The 19,212-nt window shown below is 44.6% G+C and overlaps 1 protein-coding gene across 1 annotated transcript in view; it reads left to right on the top strand.

The window, feature by feature from the left end:
- The first annotated feature begins 401 nt into the window (after nt 1-401).
- HEATR4 (HEAT repeat containing 4) overlaps nt 402-19,212 on the top strand; it is a 35,432-nt gene continuing 16,621 nt past the window's right edge. Inside the window, 15 exon segments of the mRNA XM_082619935.1 lie at nt 402-694; nt 698-1,332; nt 2,280-2,470; nt 3,496-3,636; nt 4,941-5,144; nt 6,490-6,633; nt 10,725-10,781; nt 10,784-10,903; nt 11,783-11,943; nt 12,588-12,692; nt 15,049-15,167; nt 15,874-16,054; nt 16,619-16,688; nt 17,547-17,736; nt 18,418-18,496. Coding sequence (XP_082476061.1) covers nt 452-694; nt 698-1,332; nt 2,280-2,470; nt 3,496-3,636; nt 4,941-5,144; nt 6,490-6,633; nt 10,725-10,781; nt 10,784-10,903; nt 11,783-11,943; nt 12,588-12,692; nt 15,049-15,167; nt 15,874-16,054; nt 16,619-16,688; nt 17,547-17,736; nt 18,418-18,496 — 2,640 coding nt within the window. The 5' untranslated portion in view covers nt 402-451.

Here is a 19,212-nt window from a genome sequence, read left to right as displayed (position 1 = left end):
AGGACAAGGTCATAAACGGGGGTCATACTCAGGGAGAACCCTGAATGCCAGGCTGAGTTGTCTGAACTTTACGCTGTAAGTTCTTTGAACAGGGAGAAAGCAACTTTTGGGGAAAAATTGGAAACCTGGGATACTGCTGAAAAGCAGTAATCCCTCATAAGGAGATGAGGGTCTGAGCTTTGGGACAAATGTGAGAACTGGAAGCAAAGGTCTGAACAAGGACCATTTCACATGTTGCAGCATTTCTTTCTTTTGTCTTTCTAATTCCCATGGCTTCCCCCCTCCCCTCCCTGTTCTCCAAGTTCTTTTCTTACTGACTGCTATGGGCTACCAATTTCTACTGACCTAGAGCTCTCACCAGTTCTTCCCATCCCCTTAACAGGTGCCTGGTCATGCCTCCAGGTCCTCCTCTGGACCAGGCAGTGTGGAAGGAAGCATTTGCTGGGAAACAATGACTAAGACCGAGAAGGGAAAGACCTTTCTCTCCCAGCGTTTCTGTCAGTCACTCCCCCCACGGCTGGGCTGGGGCATGGTTTTCTCCTACTTAAAACCAAGAAACAAGGAGGAGTGCGCCTCCATTTCCAGTGTGCCTCCAGTCTTCCACTCCAGCCCGCAGCACTGTGCAAGCCTCAAGAACCAATATTTGAAACAGGCAGCTGCAAACCTCACCTTTTCTCAGGAGGTGGTGCAGCAGTGAGGGCTGGCCAGCATTCCTTATAGCCAAAACAGCTTTGACCATCTCTACAATGCAGACGGCATCATCCAGCCTCCCCAAGTCAGGAAGCCCCGACCTGAGAAGCCCGTCAGCTTCAAGTTCTTGGATTTTTCGGGTCCCTCAACAAGGGTCACCTCCCAGGCTATGAAGACGGAAAGCTCTGCCAATCTTAAGAAGCTGAAGAAATCAAAGCCAGCAAGCACAGTCCAGGAAGCACCTGGTCCTCTCAATCTTCATCCAAGCAGGGAGCTAGACGTGCTGGATCTGTCACTTTCTCCAGATGTGAACCTGGAGGAGAGGGAAACCTGGCTTCCCCCTCCTGAGAAGGAGGCCACAGCACAGCAGGCTGTCGTGCTGGAAAAGCTTAACAAGCGCACTGCCCGATGGATCCAGAACAAGCGTCCCCTGAGGCCTGGGGTGTCCCCCAGTAAGTGGCAGAGCTTCTTGCACCAGCAATACGACTGGAGCCACATCCGGGATGAGCTCACTTCCTCCAGCGACCTGGAGCTCTTGAAACAGCTGGAGGAAGAAGAGACAGCGGAATTTGAGGATCGAAGTGTCGTTCTGCCAACCCAGGAGGAAAAGAAGCCAGAGCTGCTGCTTCCTGTCTATTATAGGTAGACTGGCTGGGGCCTCGGGCGTGCCTTTGAGAATCCCTGGCTCCCCTTCAAGGACTCCTGGGTGGCCTCACACTCCTTATTTCAGAACACACTGTCACATTAACCTCTTGTGTTTTCCACCACCAACCTGCTAAGATTGCCACAAAGTAAGGTTTCGCAACCTCAGCACTCCTGACGTGCTGGGCTGGATAATTCTTTGTTGTGGGGCTGGTCCTGTGCACTGTAGGATGTTTAGCAGCAGCCTACTGCATGCCAGTAGCACTCTCCAGGTGTGACAACCAAAGATGTCTCCAGACATTGACACATGTCCCTTTGAGGAACAAAGCTGCTCCCAGCTGAGAACCACTGCCTTTAAAGGAATGGATTCTCAGCCTTTCCCAGCAGACTGAGCCATTCTGCTCTTCCGGGTACTATCCAGGTGCTCCTAGAAACGAATCCATGGTGGGAGTGAGGAAGGCAGAGGCCTCATGAGGTTTGGTCCTGCCTCAGTCTGAATAAGGAGCCAGTGTGTCAACTGACTCGAAAGCTGACAGGCAGCAGGATAGAGACCTAAACAAGCTTAGAGAAGAGGATTACTGCATGTTTCTCACATTGCTTCCTTTTCATTTATAACTGGAAGGAAGACTGGAGCTATAACATCCCTGATTCCTAAAAGTGAACTGAAGATAAGTGGAAACATTTATTCATTTATTGGACAAATGTAAATTGCATTGCCACCACTTTCCAGGCACTCTGCAAAGTGCTGGGAATACAATGTAAATGAAACCGACATGGACCTATCCTTTAAAGAGCTTACAGACTGTCCACTAAATAACCACACACATAATAGGTAAAGTGAGGTAATGTAGGAGGTGGGTTCCCTTCCCCAAGTCCATGTACCCTCTAAGGGCACCAGTTTTAAAGCTACCTGTCCCCCCTTTTCTCCCCATGTCACTCATTCCAAGATTGCCCAATTCCTTGCCACAAGTGCAGACAGTTGAAAGCATGCCTGGCATCAATAAGACTGCTGAGGACGCTGATGGAAAGGGGAGCGTCTACCAGCCCCCAAGGCAGAGCCACTTCCGACAGGTGAATCCCCGAGCTGGAAAGTCTGCTTACTCCACAGACAACACCTTTGAACAGGAGATTTACTTTGGTAATGGACCTGGGGCCCTGTAGTGGGGGCCTAGGGGGACATGGAGCAGGGAGGTGGAAGGTAGCTGGGGGATAAAACAGTCATGGGTGTGGATGAGAGGCCCTGGATGAACCAAGTGTTCATGTTGACACCTCCTGGTTACTAGCACATGAGGTTTTTTTTGGGTTTGTGGGGTGGAGGCCGGGGACAGGGGGTAGGTATCTGATAGGAAGGAAACTCTTCTTCCTCTTTCCCCTCTCTCTATCCCTTTATGTTTACTAAAGAGGTAGTGGAGGTAGCATTGCAAAGTAAGCGAGATTCAGCTTGGGGAACAACCTACCTCTTCTCTGTTCTCCCTTCTCTCACTGAGATAATTCCCCCAATGAGGTGCTATGTTGGAAAAAACAACCACAGGCTCTGGAGATCTGAGCTTAAATCCTGGCTTAGCCCCTTCCTACTAACCTTCAGCAAATTATATAAGCCGTCTGAGCCTTACATACCTTATTTGTAAAACAATATTAACAAAAATGCACTTTAAGTAGACAAGAAATATAGTGCTTCTTGCCCAATACCCATGAATGTCTACTACCTTCCCCTTCCATCCTGCTATCCTTTAGATGCCTGGGCTTCCAGGATACACAGTCTAGGATTGTATGTTCCAAGCTGTTTATTCTTCCCTACCCCCATCTTGTTCCAAAACTGCTTTCAACTGAAAGTCTTCTTAAAATGTTTAACAAAATTATTCAGACAAAGGTATTTATGACTGATAAGAGATGAATTAGGTAACCCTTCATTAGTATCTAGCTTTTCATAGGGGACAATGCCTGTAAGTTAGGTTCTGACTTGGCTTCCAGGCTTTTATGAGGCCACCAGGTCATACTTCCAAGCAACAGCCACCTTCAAGGGATGCCCCCAGAGCATGGTAGTCATGAGTCCTAGAGGCTTAGAGTAGGGCAAAAGGAAACTGGGTCTGATCCTGGTGACCAAAAACCCAGGAAGAGAGGAAGGAGGCGGGTTCTAGGGACTCATTATTTATCTGTTCACAGATAAAGTCCAGATCATCCACCAGATTGGTGCAAAGAGGGACCAAATTTTCCTGGAAAACCTCAATCGATACAACAAGCAGCTATCTAAGGTCTTCCCTGAAACCCCAGAAAGGTGGACTTCCCAGCCAGTTCCTGAACCATGTAAGCAGGAAGCTGATAATGGGGGTAAAGGTGGAAGTGGGGTTAGTTCTTTAAGGCCCCTGTTTCATAGGCTGGGACACCACCGGCATCTAGGGGAGTCCCTTCCTACTAACTAAAAATCATCTCATAAAATTATAAAATACTAATTGTAACAGGAAAAGCCTTTGTGGCCCATACAGCTGAAATGAGACGGAACTTAGTTGTAACCAAGTGGTTTAGGGCCAGTAATTCCTAATAAGACAGATCCCACCTTAATGCTTCCAAAGGAAGTACATCAAACCCCTGATCCAGCACTCTGCCCTTTTTCCTTGGGCTGGCTCTACCCTCCCACTCCATTCTCAGGCCTATACCTGCTTCAGGCCCTAGAATCAACCTGTGTTTCAAATTTCTGTTTCATGAGTACATCATCCTTCATTCTGTAAGTTAGGTAAGGTAGAGGGAAAGGAGTTAACCGAGAAATAAACTTATGAAACAAAATGTGCCCATCCTCCAGAGACTATGTCTCCATTCCCCACGACTCTTTTTTTTGGAATGTCACCGTTCAGATGGGCCCGCTGGTGTGCAGAAACTAGCAGCAGTAGTGAACCATTCTTTTTCCCACCAGCCCCAAACCTCTGTCTCTAGTGCTGCCTGGCTCTAGAGGCAATAGCCACTAATGCAGAGGAGGTGCTAATGACGGCAGGTGTGGGCAGCTTCCACGAAACTCACACAGCCTCCTCCTTTGTTGAGGGCTACGACTATAAAGCAGTGAAGAAAGCATGTAGCAAAGCCTTGGGTTGGGTCTTGGCCAAGTCACCTTCCAGGGCTTCAGCTGCCTCATTAAAACGGAGACACTAATCATTCCTACAGCAAGGCACTTGTAAACACTTAGCAGCTTATAGCACCATTCCTCCTCCCAAATTAAAAACATTAAAAAGAAAACTTAATAAATCAGGAATTAATGGCCAATTAGATTCTACTTTAAATGGCAATATATCAAATATTGAATTTTATAAGCAAACGTTGTTACATATAAACATTTATATTCCTAAAGATTTATTAAACTTATAAAAAGGCTTATATGTATCTCAACTTTTCTTCCCCAAATTTCTCTGCCCCATCATCATGGCTTTATCATGTTTGTAGTCAGGACTTTTCATAACTCCCTGTGGGACTTGTACTCAGTTGCCTACATAATCACAGGAAAGTTGGCTCTTGACAGTTTTGTTTTGCCTTAGTGCTAGCCAGGAATAGAAATGTGATGCTGGCTGGGAACACGCGCTTATGGCAGCGGGCAGAATACCTCATACTGCTGCCCCGCACAGCTTGCAGGCCTGTGAAAGGAGCCATGCGCTGGACAGCTTTGCCCATACCGGCCAAGGATCTGCTGCTGCAGGTGGGTGAGGAGGACATGCCCATGAAGAGCAGGAGAATGAAGAAGCAGGCAGAGTCACTGAAGGAGAATGTGACTTGGGAACTGATGGTCCTGCGGAGGATGCTGCAGGAATGGAAGATGGCCTGGGCTCTAAGTGAGTGAAGGGGGTGGGGCGGGCGGGGGTCCTGACATTTCAGCATGTTATTTGTGAAGGAGGAGGTTCTCACCTTGGACTAGTGTTTCTCAATCTTTGAAAATCCATCCCTCTCTTGTGAGACATAAAAATCTGGTTGCCTCATCAAGGTTAGACTAGATAAGAGCTTTTCACACAATGACAGTTGCATTTATCTAGATACTTTTTGCATGGGCAGGTTTTACATCAGTAATTTGTGGAAATTCACTATGCTGAGAACTCTTCACAGGCAGAGACCCTATCTTACTGACCTCTGAAACTTTACACTCAATAAATGATGCATGAAAGAAAGGGTGAAATGTGCTGCCCAAGCAATGGAAATGCAGTGATCAAAAGAAACTTCAGTTGGCTGTGGTATATACAACCCTTTTCCAAAATTCATTTGTAAATTTGGGATTATCATATATTTACTTTGCCTTCAGCGATACGGGAATAGAAGGCTGAGTGCCTGGGACAGAGGAAGGGCCCAGCAAGGAGTGTTGAAAGCTGCAAGATTTGAGGACTCAAGGGCTGCTGGCTTTCAGAACATGAAAAACTAGTTTAGTTAGTGCAGGAAAAAGAGAGGTGATCTATCACATAAACTGGTTCAGGTAAACAAAAAAAGAGTTGAAAAAGAGATTCTGAGTAAAAGCTACCAGTAGGGAGCACCTACAGGTGGTGGGAGCACTAAAATAAAAGTTCCAAAGCTATAAAGAGAGCAGTTAGCAATAAAAGGAAGAAGCCCTTGAAAGCCAGATGGAAGAGGCCTAGAAGTCAAGGAAACCTAATGATAACCACAATCATTAACATGTGAGCCCTTATTATCTTGCAGGCATTTTGCTAAACACTTTGTCCAGTTAACTCATTTAACACTCAACGTAACTCAATACAATGGGTTCCAGCATTATTCTCATCTTACAAATGAGAAATCTCAAGCCCAGTGAGGTTAAGTAACTTGTCCAAGGTCACATAGCTAGTAACTGTGATTCCAAACCAAGTATGTCTGACGACAAAGTACCCTTAATTGCTATGTTTTATTGTACCTAACTATTTACCAGATGATAACAATAAAGAGTTATTTAAGCCAAAAAAAAAAAGAATATAGGATGGGATTAGGAGTTTTGTTTGGGAACTACCTAAGAGGGTACATGGATCATCAGAGAAATAACTCCCCTCAGGACAGGACTCCACCTCTGGAGCCCTTTATTCTTCTGAGCTGTTTTGCTTGAATTGTCCTAGGGGAAGGGGACTTCTTGTCACCTGCCTGCAGCCCAATGTCTAGCCCTAACCAGGTGGTTCTCTTCTGATTTTCCTCCTCATGGTACAGTCATCGAGTGGCACCATAAGACAATAGAGGGCCTGCTGCAGAGCTTGGTGGACATCCATGATGGCATCCGCATCCAAGCCATCATCACTTGTGCCACAGCTGCTTTAGAACGGCCCCGTATTGCCATCAGCCAGGGGGACTCAGGTGAGAGCCAGAACTGGACTGCTTGAGAATATAAGCAATTCACAGAGCCATAGACATTTTGAACTGGTGCAGACCCTGAAGCTTATCTGAGATCATTTCACAAAATGGAAACCAAGACCCAGAGACTGGCCTGAATATACACAACTTATCAGCAATAGAGATGAATTTTAAATTCCTGACTTCTAGTCTAGTGCTTTTTGCACGAATTTCATCACCCTTTGATGCTCAGTAGCTTACAAGTAAGTTCACATTGTTCTGCCTTGAGAGATCCCATTCGTAATAGCCAAAAAGTATATGTGTATGTGTGTGTGAATGCACACACTTTTCTCCCGACTCCATTTTAGCTCTTCTTTTGACAGCACATCTCAAACTCAACACGTCCCATACTAAACTCATCACCCTCTCCATAGACCCCTCCCTACATTCCACATCGCAATCAGCATCCCCACAATCCATGCAGTGTCTGAGCTAGGACCCTGGGAGTCATCCTGGATAAAATCTTTCCTCTTCCCACAACCAATCGACCAATAAATTCTACAGATTCTGCTTCCTAAACATTTTTTTATTACGAAAGAAATATAAAGTGTCATTATCAGTCAACACAGAGGAGTATAAAAAGAGGTGGGACTTCCCTGGTGGCTCAGTGGTTAAGAATCTGCCTGCCAGTGCAGGGGACATGGGTTAGATCCCTGGTCCAGGAAGATCCCACATGCCACAGAGGAACTAAGCCCCTGCACCACAATTACTGAGCCTGTGCTCTAGAGTCCGCAAGCCACAATTACTGAGCCCACGCAACTACTGAAGCCCATGCACCTAGAGCCCCTGCTCCACAACAAGAGAAGCCACCACAATGAGAAGCCCTCGCACCGCAACGAAGAGTAGCCCCTGCTCGCCACAACTAGAGAAAGCCCGCATGCAGCAACGAAGACCCAGCGCAGACAAAAAAATTAAAAAAAAAAAAGAGGTGATTACCTTCCCCCAACTCACTTCCCAATCCCAATCCCACCCCCATGCCATTCCCCAGGGTAATTAATGTTTAGTTTGGCATTCCACCATTTTCCCTGTGCTTTTACAAACATATGCCAACATACATGTGAGCTTTTCTATTTATTACAAAAACGAGTGTTGAATTTTACCAGCCATTTTCTAGTTTCTTCTCCTTTAATTTGTGGATATAATGAATTCTGTTGTTAAACTCTTAGAAAAAATCCTAATGGATCTTTCTTTTACTACTCCACTGGGTTTGATTTGTTAATATTTTAGAATGTTTTACTACATTTGTAAGTGAAATCGGTAGTTTTGTGTTTATTTATACTATCTTATCAAGTTTTAGTTTTTACTAGCCTTGTAAAATGAATTAAGGACTTGGCCATTTTTCCCAATGGTCTGTAATCTTTTGAAAAAGAAATGTCAATAGTTTTTTCTTTGCTAGCAATAAGCAGTTAAAAAGGAAAATTTCCCATCTACAAGAGCCAGAACTGTAATCTACCAAGGAGCTGGCTTAACAAGACACAGGACCCAGACGACAGAAACTATAAAATGCTGCTGAAAGGACATAAAACCAACGGACTCTTACTAACCCCCAAGTGCCCTCTCAGATACCACCTTTTGTGAGAAGCCTGGGCTGATACTTCTTCCTCCTCTGCTGATGGTAGCATCCTTTAAAAATTTTTTTAAATTTATTTTTATTTTTTATTTTTGGCTGCGCTGGGTCTTCGTTGCTGCGTGAGGTCTTTCTCTAGATGCAGCAAGCGGGGGCTACTCTTTGCTGCAGTGCGCAGGCTTCTCATTGCGGTGGCTTCTCTTGTGGAGCGTGGGCTCTAGGCGCATGGGCTTCAGTAGTTGCAGCACGCAGGCTTCAGTAGTTGCAGTGCGTGGGCTCAGTAGTTGTGGCACAAGGGCTTAGTTGCTCCACGGCATGTGGGATCTTCCCGGACAAGGGATTGAACCTGTGTCCCCTGCACTGGCAGGCAGATTCTTAACCACTGCACCACCAGGGAAGTCTGGTAGCATCCTGATATTATTCTGCCCTAGCATTTATTATTCTGTCATAATTGTCTGTTTACTTTTCTGCCATCTCTACCAAACAAGGAATTTCTTAGAGGTGGGAACTAATTTTATCTCTACAAAGTTGTCAGGTTTTTAAAGTTTCATTTCACTTATTTCCTGTCTTCTGAGTTCCAGATATGGGCATTTTAACTCCAGGTTTTCAAATTTGCTGCTCCCTCTGCTGGGAAACTCTACCTCTCCCTCTTCACCTGATTAACTTCTATACATGCCCTTCAATTTTCAGCTAAGGTATCACTTCCTCTGAGGAGTCTTCCCTGCCCCACCACCCAGACTTGGTTTGATGTCCCTGCTTATGCTTCCACATGTACACATTCTTTATTTTATTTTATTTATTTATTTATTTATTTTTTGCGGTACGCGGGCCTCTCACTGCTGTGGCCTCTCCCGCTGCGGAGCACAGGCTCCGGACGTGCAGGCCCAGCGGCCATGGCTCATGGGCCCAGCCGCTCTGCGGCATGTGGGAGCCTCCCGGATCGGGGCACGAACCCGCATCCCCTACATCGGCAGGCGGACTCTCAACCACTGCGCCACCAGGGAAGCCCACACATTCTTTATTTTAAACGCTTATTTCCTTGGGTATTAAATGGGATGATGTGTGTTAGTGCCTGGTACATAGAGAAAGCCTTCAATAGGTGGCAAGAGATATTATCTTATCCCCAAATCTTCCACATACATTAGAGAACACCTTTGTCATTCCCTTTCATGTGATCCCTTTCCTGGGTGTCTAGATTTTGATTTGTCTTGTTTCCTCCCCACAACTTTCCAAAGAAAATTATCTTACTCATTATTTCTTGAAATAACTGACTTCTATCTGTTCCCCTGAAATGCACATATTTCCACCTAGCCCATTCTTAACAGATGGCACAGTGGCCCACAGTAGTAGCAAAAAGGACAGATTAGAAATTCTAAAACCTGAGCTATAGAACTAGCTCTGCCACATCTTGGGAAGTCAGTTAACCTCTCTGAACTTCAAATTCCTTATCTATAAAATGAAACTAGTTGTGGACAAAAGGTTAACAAAACGCTTTCCCCTCTTACTTGAGAAATGAGTTTTAGTTAAATGCCTACCTGTTGTCCCGATAACCTGATAAGGATAGGAACTATCTTTGTAGGCAACACTGCTTATGATAAAAATGAACCCTGACTGCTAAATTACATCTGGACTGGGAAGAACTGTAAGTGAAATATACACACCTGAAGGAGGCACCATCCTCTGGGCTCCCACGAATGCTGTAACTTGTCAAAGCATGCCCTTTGAGGACCCTGGAGTTATATCTATGGAGTTGTTATATAAAAGAGATAATAACTCTGGTGGAACATAAGACACATACATACCTGGGGATCGATTCCATGCTCCTGAGCTGTCCCCAGAAGGCTCCATGGAACGCTAGACAAACCACCTCAAGAACTCTTGCCAAAAGGAACGCCTGATGCTGTCCTGTTGGCAAACTATGCTTCCATCCTATTTCCTTCCAAAGATTAGTGCCATGTGTGGCCTATGATAGTCTTGTGAGACTATTTAGTTAAACCTGAAAGGACTCCTGCAGTACACATATTTCAGGTGAGCTCTGCAGTCATACGTGCCTTGCCTACTTCAATGAGGGTTAGAAGACTGAATGAGATAATGAATATGAAACACTATATAAGCAGCAAAGCATTACCTAAATATATTTGCTATTATTATTAAAAATACAAAAATATATAAATAGGTTGATTTTCATCACTAAAACTAATGGTGATGGTCACCATAGCCTAGCTGGAAACATTCTCCTTTGGCTTAAATACAGCTCTGTAGAGGCCAGATGATAAAGGGTTGGGAACAGGAATACCCAGCACAAAAGTCAGCCGTAAAATCCTGCCCATTGTAGGGGCTCAGCTAAACTCTAATTATATTAAGAAGCAGTAAGCATCTGCAACTGAGCCTGAGGTTGGCCACCATGTGACTAGAGGAAAAAGCTGTGTTTCAGAGAAAAGCAAAGGGGCTAGCTAGCACCCTTTTACTGGCTTTCTTTTGATCACAGACAAGGAAACCGTCAAAGCTCCATCTACCCAGGACTTGCCAGAGGTTCTACAGCCCCCCCAAAGGCTGCTCTTTGTGACAAGAATGCCAATGTGCGGATGGCAGCAGCAGTATGCCAATATGCCACACAGTCACATAATCTTCTTGCCCGGGAAATCATGCAGACTGCCCTTTTGAAGGGTGAGGAACTCCTTGTGACTTCTGACCTGGAAATAGGGGGTAAAGAGAGGACATCTCACCATCAGCTTTTCCTAATTCTTTCCTCTCCACCATCATGCTCTATGATGTCTGCTGTATTGGGTCTGGGCTTCCATTAGATACTCAGAGATTTGTTCTTCCCAGGTACTTTACAAAATAGGTATACTGCCACCTAGTGGTACCTGGGCTAAACGTTTCATAGGTGCATTTGAACAGAAACCATGTCCCCTTTCATACAACCAGATTTCCAATTGAAAAGATAATGTAATAATATTCAAGAATAGGTTCTAAAATTTTTTTAAATCACCACTTGAACCCATCTTGCTTCCATTTTTGCACATTAACTTACAGGCATTGTCCACAAGCATTGTTGGAGTAATACAAGCAAAAAGGTTCTGTCAGATGTTAGGCCCAAGGTGCCCAAATGCTGTCTGAAAGATGTACCTGCTCCTTGTGTGGCGGCAGGGGTGGAGGAAAACTGGCTGACCAGTTTGGCCTTCGGCATGGAGATACTCAACAATTTAACTCATCTGTCTTAAGAAAGCCTCCACTCCAGACTTCCCAATCTCTAGTGAGAGGGACAACTGTATCTCTCACCCAGGCTAGAAGTGCCTTCCTGCTGTTACCTAACAAAAACATATTAGGATTTGACTTTTCAGGTTAAGATTTTCAGTCTATATTTAGAACCTTGATACAATCCATTTAAATGTGACTTAAATAAGGGATTGAATTTCGAGACAGGGGGCAGAGGGAAGTGAGATATCAGGCAGGTAGCAGCCTTGTGTACCAACCCAAAGGCTGCTCTCTCTGTGGGGAGAAGAGACCGCCATTCTGGACTCCTTTTTCACCCCACTGTGGCAGGTAATAGCGTGGACAGCTGGGCTGCAGCTCAGTGCCTGGCTCTGGAAGGTGCTGCCACTTACCCCGTGATTCAGAGGATCCTCCATCAGCTGTTTAACAAGAAGAATGAGGACACTGAGCAACAGTCTTGTATGCTCCTGAGCCATCTAAGTGGGAAGACAGTATGTGTCCATTACAGGGTCAGAGAAAGAAACCGAGTTTGGGGGGAACAATTGGGTCTTTGAGGTCGGCCCATGGAAGGAACTGAAAATGCAGGTGGTTGGGTAGGGATAATCTCAAGCACAGGTAAAACCGGACTAAGTGTGGGTGAACCGGGGTGTATACAAGGAAACGTGACAACAGCTAGCTGAGAAAGGTGAGAAAAGTAGGCTGCAGATGGTTTCTAACTTTGTAGGCAAGAAAAGTTGTGATATGCAGAATTTGCTTCTGCTAGAAGTTTACCATTGAAAACCACACAGACCTACAATTCTGTTTGCTTCCAGTAGAAATGTGAAACTCACAGACTGAGGCATATACAAATCATTTTAGGGGGAAAGATAGTTAAATTAAGAAGAGAAGGTCCCAGGAATTTTCTGTTCAGATTACTAAATCTGTATTTTGTTCCCTGATTTGTTCCCCAGAAATCAGTTGGCTTGGATGGAAGAGTGCCCCATTGTAAACCCACTCTTTCCTTTGCTAGCAACGGGCATCTCATGTGTTTGTGACATTAACTATGCTGGATGCCAGGTTAGGATATAACTTCTTCAAGGTCCCAGCATCTCTAAAAGTGATCATGGATATCCATACACGTCTTCCATTTCCTCAGACCCTGATACATACCATGCTTGTCGTGGAGCTGAATAGCTATCAATGGAAAGACCGGATTGTAGCCTGCCGAGCTCTCTCCCAGATTGGTGGAAATGTCAGTGTGGTAAGCCTTCTCTCCCTGTGTTTCCAGGACAGAAAGTCTAAGCAAAACTGAGCTAGGGAGCTCTTCCACTTTTTGCTGCTCTCTAGTATCCCATTCTTGCCAAACAGATCTCTGTTCCCATATTGCTACCTCTTACTCCTAACCCAGAATCCTCTTCAAATGCCAGCATATCGTTCTATTACTTAAGCCACTGCTTCTCAGCCTGGTGGCAGTCCACAAACTGTTTGTAACCTACCTACAATGAAGTAAGCAAGAAAAAAATAAAAGAGAAAAGTTTAGAAACTTTTATAGTAATTTGACATTGCCTCCACATCAAGGTACTTTATAAGTATCAGTCAATACTGTCCCTACTTTCAAAAACCTGACATTAGAGTTAGAGTAACAAGACTAACATACACAAATGATTCAAGAACAAGTGATAAATGTAATGTACTCAAAACTTTTCAGAGAGAGATTAGTGTCGGCTGAACCTATCCGTTAAAGTTCTGTGAAGGGGGGCTTCCCTGGTGGCGTGGTGGTTGAGAGTCTGCCTGCCGATGCAGGGGACACGGGTTCGTGCCCCGGTCCGGGAAGATCCCACATGCAGCAGAGCGGCTAGGCCCGTGAGCCATGGCTGCTGAGCCTGTGCGTCCGGAGCCTGTGCTCCGCAACGGGAGAGGCCACAACAGTGAGAGGCCTGCGTACCGCAAAAAAAAAAAAAAAAAAAAAAAAAAAAAAAAAAAGTTCTGTGAAGGAAGGAGTGTGGGTCAGCTGAGCAAGACTTGGGACAGAACTGAAAAAAAGACTTCCAGGCATGGGAAACCGTGACCATCATTTAGGCTTTCACCTGACCTCCTTCTTGCCATTATTTTAAAATCAACTTCAGATGTCCAAATGGGACTTTTCCCTTCTTCCTATGTGCCACTGTCTTTTCCTTATAACACTGAGTAACTCCAAAATGGCCAGGACACTGCCATTCCCACGAGAAGAGAGCACCCTCCATCTTGACCCTCACATTTTGATGTGGGAAGCACAAAACCTGGCCATTCAGTGTAATCAGTATAATTCTCGTCTGGGTTAATTCTGCCTCGACTGCCATAGTAGTACCCTGCTGCTAAAGTCCTGGACCAGCAGCATAGGTATCACCTGGGAGCTTGCTGGAAGTGAAAAATCTCACCTCCGGTCAATTCAATCAGAACCTGCATTTAACAATACCATTTTAACAACATCTGATTAATTTGCACATTCACCTCCTCAGCACTTGTTACTCAGGATGGCCAACTGAAAATAAAAAGCCATGCAGAGCAAGCAGGGGGCGGGGTAAAGATGAGAACTTCACATCAGACTGCTGGGGTTAAGCAATATGTCCATCAGTCCTTTCACTCATTCAGTAAGCAAGCAGTTTCTGACCACATCCTACATGCTGGGCAGCATGCTACCATTGGGGATGCAAAGATAACACATCTTGGTAAATGTTACATGTAAATAGCTATAACAGAAGTAGCTGTAAAGTAGTATGGGGATTTCCTATTGCTTACAGAAGGCAGAGGAGAGTTCACTGAGGAGATGCTTTTTGAGTTCAATCCTAAAAGAAGAGGAAAACATCAGGTATCAGATAGGGGTGGAAAAGGGAGATGTTTCAGGCAGGGAGAATAGCTTTGGGCACATTACATAATCACCAACTAGTAACCTTCGTCCCTTCCCCTTTGAGAGATGTACTAACACATAGGGTGGCCAACTGTCCTAGCTTGTCCAGTACATAGGACTTTGAGTACTAAACCCAGGAAAAGTCCCAGGCAAATTGGAATGAGTTGGTCACCCTACTAATGTATCACTTTCAAATTTTAAGAGTCTCAAGTACAGATTATGCTGGCCCCGATATAATATAGTAGTTTAAAGCATGAGCTTCGGGTTTCCCTGGTGGTGCAGTGGGTAAGAATCCACCTGCCAATGCAGGGGACATGGGTTTGAGTCCTGGTCTGGGAAGATCCCATATGCCGCAGAGCAACTAAGCCTGTGCACCACAACTACTGAGCCTGCACTCTAGAGCCCACGAGCCACAACTACTGAAGCCCACATGCAGCTACGAAGACCCAGCACAGCCATAAATAAACAAATAAATAAATATAAATAAATTTATGAATAAATAAAGCATAAGCTTCAAAAACAGGCCTGGGTCTGAGTCCTGGCTCCAGCACTCAACAGGTTAACCTTGGGCAAGAAATCTAAGCCTCCATTCTGTCACCTATAAATGGTAATATCTGCCTTATGGGATTGTTTGAGGATTATGTGATGGGTAAGAATACTTATTAGCACAGGGCCAAGTACAAAATTGACTTGGTAATAAATGGTAGCTAATTATTACACCTATGTGTAGGATATGAAACATAAGTTGATCCAGCTGATGTTCAGTGACTGGAATAAGAAAGTGAGACAAGCAGCTGCCCAAGCTCTGGGGCAAATGAGCCTTGGGAAAGAGGTGCATGACACCATCAGGTAAGACCTTGTCAACGTGGAGAAAGAAGCTTTTTTATTCTTAAAGTGTTCAGGGAGCCTGGGCTCCAGCCAGCCAGCATTTGTTGAGCTGCTCTGTCCGCTCAGCATTGTATAGATCCCATTGCAGGATTTTTTTTTAAAATAAAATAAAACATTAACAGCCCCTACAGACACTAACAATGTGGCTAAGGGAAGAATCATTAATTGAATGCCCACTAGGTGTTAGGCACTGTTTTAGATGTTTGAGAGTTCAAATGTATGACATGATTCTGATTATGCAGGCAAGATACACAAATGCCTAGCAAAGTCAAGTTTCATGAAGGATGGGTAAGACTACGTAGGCAGAGAGAAGGCAAGACCTTCCACACCGGGAGCCAAATACAGAAATGAACGTGGCACATGTGAGGGCAGTGGGGAAGAGAACTTGACTGTAGCAAGAGATCCATGTTTAAAGTTTCCTTTATTCAGTCATTCAACATAGTTTAGCACCTAGCATACTCTAGGTAATAGGGATTCAAGTAAATAAAACAGTTGAGGTCTCTCTACCTGGTGAAACTTAATGTGCATGAGGCTAAGTAGGAAAGGGTGGGAATGGATAATGGAGAGCGTACAGAAGTTGGATTTTATCCTGGGGGCACTGGGGGTGGGTGTAGGGAGAGGGACCAAAAGTTTAAGGAGGGAAAATAAAAGCACCTGTGCCTTACAGAGTCAAGCTGGGCCAAGGAAACTTCCAGGAGCGTGTGGAAGCCCTCTCTCTGATTCGTGGGCTCAAGCTCATGACCGCCAAACTTCTCCCAAGCTTCCTGAACTGCTTCTCTGATGACTTCACGGCAGTTCGGCAGGCAGCTTGCTTGGCTGCTGGTGCCCTGCAGATCCATGATAATATGGTGAGTCAAGGAAACATGTACCCATCTTACCTGATTAACCCAAGAGGGCATTACCCTGTGCTTCATTCATACATAGTATACTCACCATTCTGTGGGGACACAGAATGAGAGATCAGAACCAGGAAGGTGAGGAGATATACAGGCCACAACAACAGTTAGGACCACACTTAGCTCCAAGCCAGCCTAGACTTCATTTTAGAGCACACCCCTGAATCCTGTTCTCACCTCAGTTAACTAGCTTCTCATTACATGGGTGCTGATAGGCTTAGGGATCGACTCCAGTGAATCGAGTTATAATCCCTAGTTATTAGTGGAAAAGCTGATGGAGGTATTCAAAGAAGCCTATATGGCCATAGATCTGTGAGCTGGGAAAATCAATCTACAGATAGGAGATAAGAACACTATGCGCCTAAGCCAGTACTTCTGGCTCCAGCTCATTTTTTCACTAGATTTGATAGAAGGCCACTTTTCCAGTTAAAGCACATTTAGACAAGAGGGGTCCCTGTCTCTGGTTCATTCTTGCTCTGATTCTCTCCACTCAGCACTGCCTTTTATCCATCCCAGGTCCTTGAATGCCTTCTGAATCTCATACAGAGAGATCCCTGCTGGAAAATCAAGGCCTTTGCCATTCAAGGTATTACAGGAGTGGCCCCAGCTCCTCAACCTCTAATCCCTTCCTGTATTTTAGTATTGATGATCCCCAGAATCTCTTTAGGAAGAAAGTAGAGTGTAAGGGAGGGGATAATCACAGCTTCTCAGAAGTTCCTTGCCTGAGAAATTAAAGATTATTTTCTTGTTCTTTTTAATTTTTAGTTAAGGCGTCTAGGTCTATGTCAAACGCATTAAGGCAAAGGGCTGACAGGACAATCCCTGCCAACAGAATTAGGTATGAGTTCCAAGTAGGTATCCACTGTTGGATATACTTGCTTTCCCTGGAGGTTTCAACCATAGGACTCTGTAAAAGTCAGACCAGATTCAAGACTGCTACAAACCTAAAATTCTGCCCTCAAATTTCCTAGTTTCTTTTTAGGGATTTTTGGCATTGTTTCTCTCTGACAGTCTGGCAGGTCCCTATAAGAATCAGCCCTGGGTTAAGCTGCGAAGTAATTGTGCCTTCTTTCCCCATTACCCTGCCTTGACTAGGTTGGTCTTCTGAGTTATCTATCCCATATCTCATTCCTAGATAAATAGGTAAATTAGTATATTCTCACATCCTAATGGACAAGGATGGCATGGAATACCCCCCTTCTGGGAATTCTCTGGGGATAATGTCCTATTCTAACCTATTCCTAAAATTCTAATGGTAATTGTCATCCAAAAGGGACGGTAAAGACAAAATACTTAGTTTAGTATTTGCAATATTTAATTTAGCAAGTGGTTGCCTATACCTTATTATTATTATTATTTATTAATAAGGCCATTTCTGGATGCTAGGATATAGCAAACTCAATCTTAAGTGACAGTGGAACACGCTGCCCTCTAATCTCTGCAGCTTTGGGACAAATTGGCCACGTGAGTCCCCAACTGACAGACCTCCTGCTCTGGGCTATCCACTATGAAGTATCACCAGGTGTACGACTAGAGGCTTGCCGCAGCATCCTAGCCCTCAAACTTCAAGGAGACCAAGTCAGGGACACCTTCCTAGACGTGCTGCTCCTAGAGAACCATGATGCTGTTCTAAAGTAAGCACTAACCCTCTGGTTCCTGCCATGACCTCTTGTACTGCCAACTCTCCCACCCTTGTTAACAGAGTATGTGCCTGCCTTTCCAGGCTGCTTAATGGCTGTAAAAAGCACAGGCTCACCTGGGCCATTCATCTACTTAGCAAGTGGGTAACAGAAAAACTGGCCTGAATTAGATTAAAAGTCAAGCTCATGTAGTTTATGTACTTGTTCATCATCCCAGGTGGGTTTTTTTATTCAACTTACATTTATCAAGTGCCTACTTAGTGACGATAGGCTTTAGCGTCAAAAAGACCAGGATCTGAACCCCAGCTCAGACATGTGCTAGCTTTGTGAGTCTGGGTAAGTTACTTAAATTCTCTGAGCCCATTTTTTCATGTATCAAATGCAGACGGCAGTCTGCCTTATGGGTCTGTGGTGATGATTAATGAGATAACATGTTAGTACCTGTCATAAAGGTGTTCAATAAATAATATCTACTAGTACCTTCAAGTATATCATCTCGAAAACTACAGAACACCCCTACAAGCTAAGCATCATACGATTTTTGCAAATAAAGCTCAGCAAAACTGCGGTTAGGATTGGAACTTAGGATTCTTGTCTGATTCCAAGTCCTGTATTTTCCACCTCCATGCTTTAAGGATAGGAAGAACAACCTAAGAAGTCCTTCTTACCTTTCAGAGAAATTCATCATGCAATGAAGATACTCAACTTAGAAAATGAAGGAAACCAAGAAATGCTTCAGAAGATCAAGAACAGGGTAGATAAGTACAAGCTATGTTTTCAGGAAAAAATTCAGGGCTCTCAAGAGTTCATCAGGCCCCTTTTTCCCCCTAAGCATGTACGTACCCTCTTCCCCAACACAGAAATACTTTCTATAGCCCCAGATACAATATCTCACTTGAAGATACAAAATACATCTGTGCAAGATAGGATTATAAAATCCTACTAGTAAAAAGTAAAACAAAGCAAAAATCCCCTTAGTCCTATCAAGTAGCCCTCAAAATCGGTTGTTTCTGACATATTGTTTCCTTTCCTTCCCTTTTTTTCCCCACCATCCTCTAAACCCAAGTTCTTTCTTTTTTGCAGATAGGCATAAAGGAGGAATGAGGGACTGGAATAGGCCCCCTAGATTTTTTTTTTTTAATTAATTTTTTTTGGCTGCGTTAGTTCTTCGTTGCTGCACAAGGCTTTCTCTAGTTGCTGCAAGTGGGGGCTACTCTTCGTTGCGGCGCACGGGCTTCTCACTGCGGTGGCTTCTCTTGTTGAGGAGCATGGGCTCTAGGCGCACGGGCTTCAGTAGTTGTGGCACGTGGGCTCTAGAGCACAGGCTCAGTAGTTGTGGCGCACAGGCTTAGTTGCTCCGTGGCACGTGGGATCTTCCTGGACCAGGGCTCGAACCCATGTCCCCTGCATTGGCAGGCGGATTCTTAACCACTACGCCACCAGGGAAGTCCCTAGATTTTCTTTTTTCCT

Source organism: Mesoplodon mirus (genome assembly GCF_964341445.2).
Source record: "Mesoplodon mirus genome assembly, chromosome: 4".
NCBI classification, from domain to species: domain Eukaryota; kingdom Metazoa; phylum Chordata; class Mammalia; order Artiodactyla; family Ziphiidae; genus Mesoplodon; species Mesoplodon mirus.
Note: the sequence above shows the minus strand (reverse complement) of the source record. Positions and strands in the feature narration are given on the sequence as shown.